The 12180-nt window shown below is 42.3% G+C and overlaps 1 protein-coding gene across 1 annotated transcript in view; it reads right to left on the bottom strand.

Moving 5' to 3' along the window:
- zgc:101566 (uncharacterized protein LOC449823 homolog) overlaps positions 1–6462 on the bottom strand; it is a 57668-nt gene extending 51206 nt beyond the window's left edge. The window contains exons 1-2 of the mRNA XM_017698835.2: positions 6293–6462; positions 5071–5173 (exon numbers count right to left, since the gene is read on the bottom strand). Of these exons, the coding sequence (XP_017554324.1) occupies positions 5071–5173; positions 6293–6298 (109 nt within the window). The 5' untranslated portion in view covers positions 6299–6462. The remainder of the gene's footprint in view (positions 1–5070; positions 5174–6292) is intronic.
- Positions 6463–12180: the final 5718 nt, after the last annotated feature.

Genomic DNA, 12180 nt, shown 5'->3' with positions numbered 1-12180 from the left:
CATGGACTCCCTCTTTGCTGGTCTCCCTGTACAATCTATCCAAAAGCTACAGGACATTCAGAGCTCTGCGGCTGGAGTTCTCACCCGTACTCAGCGTTCAGCTCACATCACCCCCGTTCTCTCTCAGCTACACCGGCTACCGGTCCCCCTCTCCTCAGAGAACTGCTGACCTCTTACACTCCCTCTCGCTCTCTCAGGTCTTCTTGCGATAACTTACTTGCTGTCCCAGCACCAGACTTTCCACTTCCGGAGGGAGGTCCTTCAGTGCCACGGTCCCCAAACTCTGGAATTCTCTTCCTTTAATACACATTTTTCTTGCTCTTCCACTTCGTAGTTTGTTTGTTTGTTTGTTTGTTTGTTTCCCCCCCATGCTGTGTGAAGTGAACTGGGGTTTGTGAAAGGCGCTATATAAATAACATTATTATTATTGTTATTATTATTATTATTATTATTATTATTTAATCATACAAAGTGTCTTCATGGCACCATTTTGCTTACCCTTGAAGAACCACGTTTTGAGGGTGTATACTGCAACGATAAGCTTTCAAACGAATCTGCATCAGTGGTGTTTAAAGTGTTTAGTGCAGTAGCACAGCGTCAGTGCAAGTGCAAGCAAAGGTTCTACAGCAATTAACGGTTCTTAATTTACATTGTGACGGTTCCTTTAAAGTCTTTAAAAATGTTCTTCACACTCACATCTGGTCTACAAATACGTTTCTCTAAGAACCAAATCAAATGAAAGCCTTTTTTGTGGAAGTAAATATGGGAATCACCACAGATATGTCCTGCACCCCTAATTACTGGTCCTGACAGTGACCGTCAGCTGGGTTTAGAGCCCATTTGCAGTATTTCTGCCTAAAAGTGCTGCATTGAATTTACATAAATGTTTACGTCATTTTTCACACAATCTCCACATGAATAAATGGTTTCCATCGAGCGCCGGCGCCTGAACTCACTGAGCTCCGAGCTGAGCTAATGAAGCCCCCTGCAGACCACTGTGCTGTATTACACCTGCAGACCACCACACTGTACTCAGCCATGTGGTAGTATAGTGTACATAGAGTAGTTGAGGCTGATTAACCAGTGAAAACATCAACAAACGGTGCTAATCGAACACCGAGGGCTGGATTTGCAGAGGACGGCAACAGATGCACCAACAAATTTGTACTTCAAATGCAAAATGTGTGTCTGCATTTGCAGTTCTGTGTATAATGAATAGGTTTGCTAAAAACTGACCAAATATAAAGCAGCAGTGACCACATACCCTACAGCCCATCTCTCTGCTATAATTATAGATTCATTTCACACACAGATGCAAACAGCTCAGCCGACACTCAGTAGGACTGTGTGGTTCCTTCACATCAAACAGCATTATGTAATAGTGCGTCACTGCGTGTAGCTGCGGTTGTAAATATGCCACTCATATTAATCATAACTCAGACAGAACCAAAAACTTTTGGTTTTACACCATGGGACAAAGGCGTGAAAGCAAACTGTGATCATTTAAAGTTTCAAAAGCACAAATAACTTTACTAACCCCTTAAAAAAATCCCAGGCTGGTGACTTACTAAGCTTTACTATTCAGTAACTACAGGGACTTCAATGCAAACCGGCTGTTTTGTTTCGTAGGTTAGAGAAGTGTGTAATAAAACTTTGGGCCTGCTGGTGAGCCCTGGCCATTTAGGCTATTACCGGCTCCTGAAATGACCCTCATGAGCTCCTCCTACTCAGTAACGTCACGTGACTGAATCACTGCATCTTCAGCACAAACTAACGAGCAGAACGAGCTTCGCTGAGAAGATCATTAACTCTGATGAGCTCTCAGCTTCATTATCAGAGCCAGACGAAGGAGAAAAAGGTGAGATGAGCTGCTTTTAACTTCTGTATGGTGCTGTTGCCATGGTAACGCTGAACGATAGTCATGTGCAGTGGAAAAGAAGTACATGAATTCCGATCTGACGTCACATTAGGTCGCATGGCCATGAATCAGATACATATCCGATCTAGGACCACATATGAAAGGCTACATTCACATCATCAGGCTGAAGTGGCACAAATCTGATTCTTTTGCCCTGATGTGACTCTGGTGTTTTCACGGCTGTGTGGACGCAAATCTGATCTTTTCAAATCCGACCTGAGTCAATTTCATATGTGGTCCTAGGTGGGATGCGTATCCGATTCGTGGCCATGTGACCTTAATGTGACGCTCAGATCGGAATTCATGCGTTTTTTTCCACTGCGTGTGCCCCATCATTCAGCGTTACCATGGCAACAGCGACGAACAGAAGTTAAAGCCCGTAAACGGTGGAAAAGCAGCTCGTCTCACCTTTTTCTCCTCCGTCTGGCTCTAATAACGAAGCTGAGAGCTGATCAGAGTTAATGATCTTCTCAGCGAAGCTCGTTCTGCTCGTTAGTTTGTGCCGATGATTCAGTGATTCAGTCACGTGACGTTACTGAGTAGGAGGAGCTCATGAGGGTCATTTCAGGCCGGTTCATCACATTAATGACAGATTTGAGTCGCTTACTTAAACCGGTGTGAACTGTCGGGTCAGAGAGAACGGATCGGAGTCGGATGTGAAAAGATCAGATTTGTATCCGCACAGCCCTGAAAACAAAAAACCGGATTGGTGCCACTTCAACCTGCTAATGTGAACGTGGCCTTAAGGAATCAAGTTAATCAGGAGTGATGGCTCAGGGCATCAAGGAGAAATCTAGGACCAAACGTTGCTCTTTAAACTAGTTCACAAGATATCAGCTGCTTTTCCAAAATAAGGAGATTCTTGCTACTTTTTACTGTATTTATGTTTACTTGCATCTATAATAATGACACATCCTCAACCTCGCATGTCCATTTTGTTGTCTTTCATTTCCTGACATCATTTGAAAAAGCCAGCTGCCTTTTATGTTGTGTCAAAATTTCATGATGAATGGAAACAGAACAATAGAATAACTTCAGGGGTTCTTTCGTGAACGTAGTGGTTCTACGTAGAACCATGCATTCTATAAAGAACCATTTCATTTTTGTGGTACCAGTTTTGGGGTTTATAAAGCTCAGCAAGAAGGACATAAGAGTGGGCACCAAAAATGTAGCACTAATTCACTTAACTCTGCAACGAGCACCAGCACCTGCAACTGATCAGCTTATGTGGTTCATAAACCTTAATAAGAGCATTACAAGGGCATAATAACGTCCCCCTATACTGAAGTGTGGCTCTATTTAGAACCATGAGTACTATATAAAACCATGAAGGCTCCATGGACCATGATGTTTGCAGATGACATTGTAATCTGTGGTGAGAGTAGAGAGCAGGTGGAAGAGAATCTGGAGAGGTGGAGGTTTGCACTGGAGAGGAGAGGAATGAAGGTCAGTAGAGACAAGACAGAATACATGTGTGTGAATGAGAGGGAGGCAGGTGGAAAGGTGAAGATGCAAGGAGTAGAGGTCGTAAAGGTGGATGACTTCAAATATCTTGGGTCAACCATCCAGAGCAATGGACAGTGTAGAAAAGAGGTGAAGAAGAGGGTGCAGGCAGGATGGAGTGGGTGGAGACGGATGTCAGGGCTGATGTGTGACAGAAGGATAGCAGCAAGAGTGAAAGGGAAGGTTTACAAGACAGCAGTGCGTCCTGCTATGATGTTTGGTTTGGAGACTGTGGCTCTGTCTAAAAGACAGGAGGCTGAGCTGGAGGTGGCGGAGATGAAGATGCTGAGATTTTCGTTGGGAGTGACGAGGCTGGACAAGATTAGAAATGAGCAGATCAGAGGGACAGTGAAGGTGGAGCAGTTTGGAGATAAAGCCAGAGAGGCCAGGTTGAGATGGTTTGGACGTGTGTTGAGGAGGAATAGTGGATATATTGGGCAAAGAATGTTGGAGATGGAGCTGCCGGGTAGAAGGTGAAAAGGTAGACCTCAGAGAAGGTTTATGGATGTAGTGAAGGTGGACATGGAGATGGTTGGTGTAAAAGTAGAGGAGGCAATGGATAGGGCAAGATGGAGGCAGAAGATCTGCTGTGGCGACCCCTAAAGGGAGCAGCCGAAAGAAGAAGAAGAAGAAGAAGAAGAAGAAGAAGACGACAAGCAATGACACACTTACTGCCAGGATAAATGACCTCAGCTAATGTGCTTCAGTGTCTTAGACTTTTGCGCAGAACCTAAATCTTATTTCTTGCACTTTGGCCCCTCGACTCTAAAGGGTTTGGTAAAATGCAGTGCCTCAAACTACTGCTTCCATCAGAGGCTCTGCGAGGGTTAATTCTTCACACACTCTTAATGAGACGCATCTGACTGAGCTGATGAACCTCCAGGAGCTTCTGAATGGAGGAATCAAACGGATCTGATTAGAGCTGCTGTGAAACTCTGCAGGAGAATCAGCAGGAGCTCAGCTCATTAACAAGCATCTAGCTGGACACTACTGCGGCAGACTTTTAGTCAAATTCTCTCTGTCTGATATTAATTAATTAATCCCTGGCAATGAAAAGCAGCACATCGCCGCTGTCGGAACAAAACCTCCTATCTCCAGAATGGTAACTGTACAGGAGAAGCAAAAAACCTTCTGGACTTTATATGTAAGTCAATGGAACCAGAAGTTTTTCTAAGAAGAAGTTATTTTGGTCCATTCCTCATGAAACTTACACACAATGGAAAGGACAACAGGCATTTTCAGACTGTCAAAAGCTGGAAAACGACAAAAACGGAGATACGAGCGATATGTAGCGTTTGGGAAAGTCATATGAGCATTGAATGGTATTATTTGATGTCCTGAATTTAAAATAAAATGACCACTAAAACTAAAATAAGGCGCAGTCTGGCTTTTTATAGATCAGACAAAATAAAACGGAAAGTGATCATTTAAAAAAAGGGAGAAATGGTGGATAAGTTTTTTCAGTAGAGGAGCTCGATTAATATGTTAGTGTTAATAAACATCGCAGTTGACGTTTAAAATAAACTCTCCGTGTTTCCAAGTTGGTGCTGCTTCCAAACTTTTAGCCTGCAGCGAAATTTCCAGGTTTTAAATCCACGGAAACGAAAATCAGGAAAAACCATTACGAGGTTGGATAAAGCTTCACGCACCCTCAGGTGGTTCTTCACGCAGGTACGGTGGAAGTTCTTCACCGCTGGGGTCGGCTGGCGTCGGAGTGCCCTCCTCTATTACCTCCGCCTCTGTGCTGGGGCCCTGAGGAGTTACATACACATCGGTCAGTGCTTTACACTCGTACCAAAACACAGGCTGGCAGGCTGTAGAACTCAACATCATTCCAAAAGTCAGTCTGGGAACGAGAAACGGAAAACAGTGCTCCTCATCCAGCCCCACCTCACCAGCCGGCCTTCACTTTATGTGACATGGAGAACAACACAAAAAAAAGGTTCCTCAACAGTTCTATTATGTGAAGGTTCTTCAGGTCTTAAACGCTCCTCACATTCACATCTATAATAACTCATAACAATGGCTCTTTAAAGATCTATCAATTGAAAGGTTCCAGCAGAACCCTTTTTGGTGCTGTACAGAACCATACACAACACATCCACCAGCAATCTGAAGAACCATTTCACCATGCAAAGAACCATGATTGATGGAGAAAGCGTTGCATACAGTTCTATAGAACCTTTTTGAAAATGGTTCTATGTAGGCCTGAAAAGGGTTCTTCTATTGGTACAAGCTTGGGAGTGTAAACAACAGCAGAACATTTTCTGGCGCTGTACAGAACCATACACAACACATCCACCACCAATCTGAAGAACCATTTCACCATGCAAAGAACCATGAAAGCATGAGATGGTTTTAACTAGAACTCATGGTTCTAAATAGAACCACTGCCTTTACTACAGAACCTGCAGTACCCAACACAACAGGACCACTATATCTCACAGAGGCAAGAAGGTTCTAGGTTATTACCCAAGTGATGAACGTCAGTGACACAGTTTCTCAGAGCATGACTCGAGTTAGAGGAAATGTACAGAGTGATGCAGAAAGGCCGCAGACGAGGCAGTGAATATCTAACAGTCTGTCTGCCTGAGTGGGCTTCAGATCAGCCCCCCGCTGCAGATTATCTCATTGTGTCAACACGGTAACACGAGATCCTCCTCCTGCCTCGGCCGAGCGCGCAGCTCAGGGGCGCGTTTATGAGGCAGAGCGCTCAGTTTGAGCTCGCTGCTCAGAAAACGCAGCGGGTTTTAATCGTATTGCACCACATGAACGACATGGAAGCCAGACTGGCTGCGAAGCAGGGACGTCCCGAGCCGCAGCCTCGCGCAGGCGGACAAAACCAAGCGCCCCAACAGGCGCCGCGCTCACCTTCATGGCTGAGTCAGTCCGCACGGCTTCGGTCCGAGCGCCTCTAAACACGCGCAGCAGCGAGGCCAGCGGCGATCTGAGACATGCACACACACACGCGCGCGCACACACGGGTCGATCAACTGCTCAGTCTGAGGACCTGCTGTGTTGTTGCAGCTGAATGTGAGAGGAAGTGACGTCTGGGATGTTTACGGAATTTTTGTGCAGGTTTAAAGGGTGTATAGTGGGCGTCTGCCGCTAGAGGGCGCCACCTACTCGCACAATGTAAAGGAGCATGGCCATGTTGACAAAAGTGGAGGTGCATGGGTTTTTGACGGCGTCTGTGTGCAGGTTTATGGGAGTCTGGCTCTGGTTTAGCTGGTCACCCCAGCACTGTCATGCTGGTTGACCAGCATACCAACATCAAAACTCAACACAGGGCTGCTGTCAGAGCAAAACCTCGTATCTCTGTTTGGGTCGTTTTCAGTTTTTGACGTTATTTGAAAATACCTGTCGCCCTTTACATCGAGTGCAAATTTCATGATGAATGGACCGAATGAAGCCGTTCAAAACGACTTGGGAAGACGTCTGGTTCCATTGACTTACATTATAAATAAAGTAGGTTTTTTGCTTCTGTTGTAAAGTTACCATTTTGGAGAAGGAAGGTTTTGTTCTGCTGGTTTTGGGGCCTGGTCAGTGTCAACGTCCATTGCTTTTCAGATTTTGTCTTAATTTGAAAATGCTTGTAGCCCTCTAGGTTGTGTGTAAGTTTCATGATGAATGGACCCAAAGAAACGGCCCAAGTTTCCTCAGAAGAAAAGTCTGGTTACGTTGGCTTACATTAAGAGTAAGAGTTTCTTCTGCTGTGAACTTACCATTTTCAAGCTACAACTGCTTCTGTATGGCATACCATCATTAAAACACAATATAGTGCTGGTCAGGTTCTGTTTTAGCTGGTCACCCCAGCATTGTCATTTTGGGTAACCAGCATACCAGCATGAAAGCCCAACATATCACTGCTGTCGGAAGAAAACTTTATGTCTCTGTTTTTGTCATTTTTCAGCTTTTGACATCATTTGAAAATGCTTGTTGCCTTTTACATTGGGTGTAAGTTTTATGATGAATGGACCCAAAGAAATGGCCTAAAATGACTTGGAAAAAATTCTGGTTCCATTGACTTACATTAAAAGTAAAGTAGGTTTTTTCCTTCTCCTGTAAAGTTACCATTTTGGAGATACAAGGCTTTCTTCCAACTGCAGCGATATGCTGGTTTTGGGCGTGGCCAGCATATCCCTGATGCTCTCCATGTTTTGGAGATGCCTGCTGCTCCTTACACTGTATACATTTCATGATGAACTGATTAACAGAAATGATCCAAAGTAATTTGAAAAAAAAAGTCTGGTTCCATTGACTTACATGGGAATGTTTTTTTTTCTTCTTTTTTCTTTTACTGTTTGTTCCACCATTAGTGATATTAACTTCCATTGCTGCTGACCAGCATACCAGCATCTAAAACACGACATATGCTGGTTTTGCTGGTGAGCAGGCCATCTGGTCTACACTGGTTTTTGGTCCCTCAATATAAAATTTAATTGCTGATTGAACAAAGTTAAAATATATCTCAGAGCAGTTTATTTCAGTTTTATTCTAATGTAATTCTCTCTGGCTCAACATAAAAAAAAACATTCACTGGAATGCAGAAATGCACTTTCCCTATTTTTTGTCCATTTTCTGTAATCGTTAATCAAAGACAACACAATTATTTAATGTTAGCATATTTTCAGTTTGTAAGTCCAACAACCCTTTTAATTGACCCAGAGGTCAGCATGATTACCACACAAATATGCCCTTTTATTTACTATCCAAAACCACGAGTGAACCTACACGAGTCTTTGGAGTTTTTACATATGAGGTTAATGATGGAAAATCTGAGAAAAAAAAGTTTTCATTGGAGCTATTTTGCCTGGGTGGCACGGTGATGTGGTGGGTAGTGCTGTCGCCTTACAGCAAGGGAGGCCTGGGTTCGATTCCCCGGCCAGGCGACCATGGTCCTTTCTGTGTGGAGTTTGCATGTCCCCCCAGTGTCTGTGTGGGATTCCTCCAGGTTCTCCACTTCCCCCCCAAAGTCAGGCTGTTTGGACATGCTAAATTGCCCTAGGTGTGAATGTGTGTCCGCCTGCCCTGTGACGGACTGGTGGCCCAATTACAGCTGGGATAGGCTCCAGCACCCCCTGTGACCCAGAGGGAGAAGCAGCTTAGAAGGCTTGTGTGTGTGTGTGTGTTCGTTTGCCTCACAACACCCTGCATGTACATCTCAGGAATACGTTTTAAAATGTTGTTTTACGTCGAGACTCACAGCGTATTTATGACCGTATCATGTAGTTACTGTCAGCTTTTAGAGGCGTTAAACTCCTCAGACGTCTGGTTCCTATCACCACCACTGTGAACAACCCTGACTCTGTAAGTTTCTCTAGAACTGAACATTTCACAAACCACTCTGAATGACTTTGTTTACATCTTAACACATTTTAAATATTCAGTGGAATTTCCACACAAACATACAATTTATATTTCAATTTTATTGGAAGGTTTTATTTAAAAGTTTTACTGGAAGGAAAAACGGCTACAGAATTGAAAGTATATGTACAGAGATACAAGAGTTTATGGCATTTGGCTGGCGCTCTTATCCAGAGCGACTTACAGTTTTGATCATTTTATACAGGTAGGCGAAGGTGGTGTTAGGAGTCTTGCCCAAGGACTCTTATTGGTGTAGTGTAGGGTGTTTGACCAGGTGGGGATTGAACCCCAGTCTACAGTGTAGAAGGCAGAGGTGTTACCCACTACACTAACCAACAACACCTGTATACATACAGTATACCTACATATTCTAAGGCAATGTGTTGAAATATCAGTAATTCCGATGTATTACTAATAAATATCTTTTTAAGGTGGACAGCTGGTGAGAGGCGCTGTTATACTGCTGTAAACTCCTCGCTGTATAGATCACACTACTGGACTTCCAGCAAATACTGGCACGTTCCTGCATCCTTCTTTCTGCTGTGGTGCAGGATTACAGTCTGGGGTTAGAAGGTAGATTAGAGCAGGAATAATGAGAGCAGCAGAAGGGTCTTTGGGGAATCCGCAGGGCTGTAAAGAGGCACTCAGAGTTCATCACATGCTCAGACAACCGCTCATCACGGAAAAGAAAAAAAATAAATACAGCAGAAAATACAGGAAAACACAACAAGAATCACTGAGATTAGGAAACGGAGGTGTGAAGAGTTTCACTGCAGAATGCATTTTAGATCTTTAGACTTTCAACAATTTTCTTTTCTTTTCAGTGATCTATGTTGTTGTTAATGTCCTTTATACATACAATAAACACTGATAGACGGACAGACAGACGGACAGATAGATAGATAGATAGATAGATAGATAGATAGATAGATAGATAGATAGATAGATAAACTAAGACAGACAGACAGACAGACAGACAGACAGACAGACAGATAGATAGATAGATAGATAGATAGATAGATAGATAGATAGATAGATAGATAGATAGATAGATAGATAGATAGATAGATAGATTGATAGACAGCATTTCCTAGACTGAACTTTGGATGTGTGGAAGAAAATCCCTGCAGATTTTACTGAAGGAATGAAAGCACTTCCGCCCAATGACCGCTGGGACAGGCTCCAGCACCCCCCACGACCCAGAAGGAGAAGCAACTTAGACGATGTGTGTGTGTGTGTGTGTGTGTGTTCCTGCTTAATGTTCCACTAAAATGTTTTCTGCTTCTAAGCTGCTGAAAAATGAATAAGGTTCTGTTTTGATAGAAAGGAAATAAATGAAAGGTGGTCTCTGATGTTCACAGTTCACACACCACACTCATCACACAGTCTCACCAGGGACTGCAATCAGATGTTATGTTGGCTCGTTTGCTGATAATGAGCTTCGGAATGTGGTGTAAATGAGCCAGGACTGTCAGATCAAGTGATGAGTGAAAAGAAGATTGACCAAAAGCTCTCCTCTTTAGTGCAGGGGTCAGTCGGAATCAGTGACCCCTGCCTTAGTGGTGAGGCTGGTTTAGTATGTGCACAGGCCGGTCGGGTCACATGATGCCTTCTGGAAATAGAAGAGATTGCAGGTTCTGATGGAGGTAAGCAGCTGAGACGTTTAAGTAATGCTAAGTGTGTTTATGACTGGACAGGGTGGGTGGAGCATGTAACCCAGCATCGACTCCACCTACAGGAACCAGACTGCAAGCTTCATAATCACACTCAGACTGTTTAACGTTAAACTAAAGAGCCAAGATTTCATTAAAGCCATTAAATCAATTCAACATTAAATGTGTTTTTCATTTAAATGTATTTGGACTGAACTGACATATTTTATGATTTGCTTACATAGGTATATTCACATTTTGTTCAGGATAGAATTAGCTTTTAACTCGGTTCTCCCATTTATTTTTCACTCAGATGTTTTTGGACTGGACCATTTGCGCTCTTGCTACTACAGCATGGAATCTGTTATCAGTAGTTAGTTAATAGATATTTCATTTGTTTAGTTTGGATATTGTTATGAATTCAATGTGCTTACATGTTTCTGAAGTGCATGCTTTAATTTTACACTCAAAAGTATTTGGACTGGACCGTAATTTAGCATATCGCTGTTGTCGGAACAAAACCTCGTATCTCCATTTTTTTTCGATTAGTTTTTGACATAATTTGAAAAAGCATGTTGGCCTTTATAGTGTGTGTAAGCTTCATGAAGAATGGACCAAAATAAATGGCCAAAAATGACTTGTAAAAAACTCTGGTTCCATTGACTTACATTGAAAGTAATGCAAGTTTTTTCCTTCTCCTGTAAAGTTACCGTTTCGGAGATACGAGATTTTGTTCTGACAGCAACGAGATATTAATACAATAACTACTTCCTCTTAATATGAACTTTTTTTGAATGAACATGATTCTGTAGCCCTGTTCCAATAAATGTTTGATTTTATAATTTTTGTATGTATATATATATTTATATATATCTCGCTGCTGTCGGAAGAAAACCTCGTATCTCCAAAACGGTAACTTTACAGGAGAAGGAAAAAACTTACATTACTTTCAATGTAAGTCAATGGAACCAGAATTTTTTCCAAGTCATTTTTGGCCATTTATTTTGGTCCATTCTTCATGAAACTTACAGATACTATAAAGCCCAACTGATATTTTCAAATTATGCCAAAAACGGAAAAAAGAAAAAAAAAAAAAACGAGGCTTGTTCCGACAGCAGCTAAATTACGGTCCAGTCCAAATACTTTTGAGTGTAAAATTAAAGCATGCACTTCAGAAACAGGTAAGCACATTGAATTTATAACAATATCCAAACTAAACAAATGAAGTATCTGTCTGGCAACTTTACAGGTGAAGCAAAAAACATGCTTTACTTTTAATGTAAGTCAATGGAACCAGACGTCTTCCCAAGTCGTTTGTTTTGTCCATTCATCCTGAAATTTACAGACAATATAAAGCCGAACTGATATTTTCAAATTATGCCAAAAACATCAAAAATGGAGATACAAGGTTTTGGTCAGACAGCAATGAATATATACAATATACATATTTGAGCTGAACCATGCCATAACATACCATTACTCTCAATCAGACAAATCCATAATCAAACAATAATGTTGTCAATAATGTTTTCATAATAATCCGCTTCCTCTTTCTCTTCATCATCAGCTCTGTTTCGGATGTTGTCATGAAATGAAGACGTTTCTGGTCTGATTCTTTGTGGTGAAGGAGCTAAAGAGGATGCTGGGCTCAGGATCAGGAGCTAAATGAGATTTAAGGTGGTTCTAAAAATACCAGCCTGGCCGTTTCGTCTCACTTCACTCTGAGTTGTAAATGAAGAA

This window comes from Pygocentrus nattereri, chromosome 8 (genome assembly GCF_015220715.1).
Source record: "Pygocentrus nattereri isolate fPygNat1 chromosome 8, fPygNat1.pri, whole genome shotgun sequence".
Lineage (NCBI taxonomy): Eukaryota > Metazoa > Chordata > Actinopteri > Characiformes > Serrasalmidae > Pygocentrus > Pygocentrus nattereri.
This window is presented reverse-complemented; position numbering and strand designations above follow the sequence as displayed.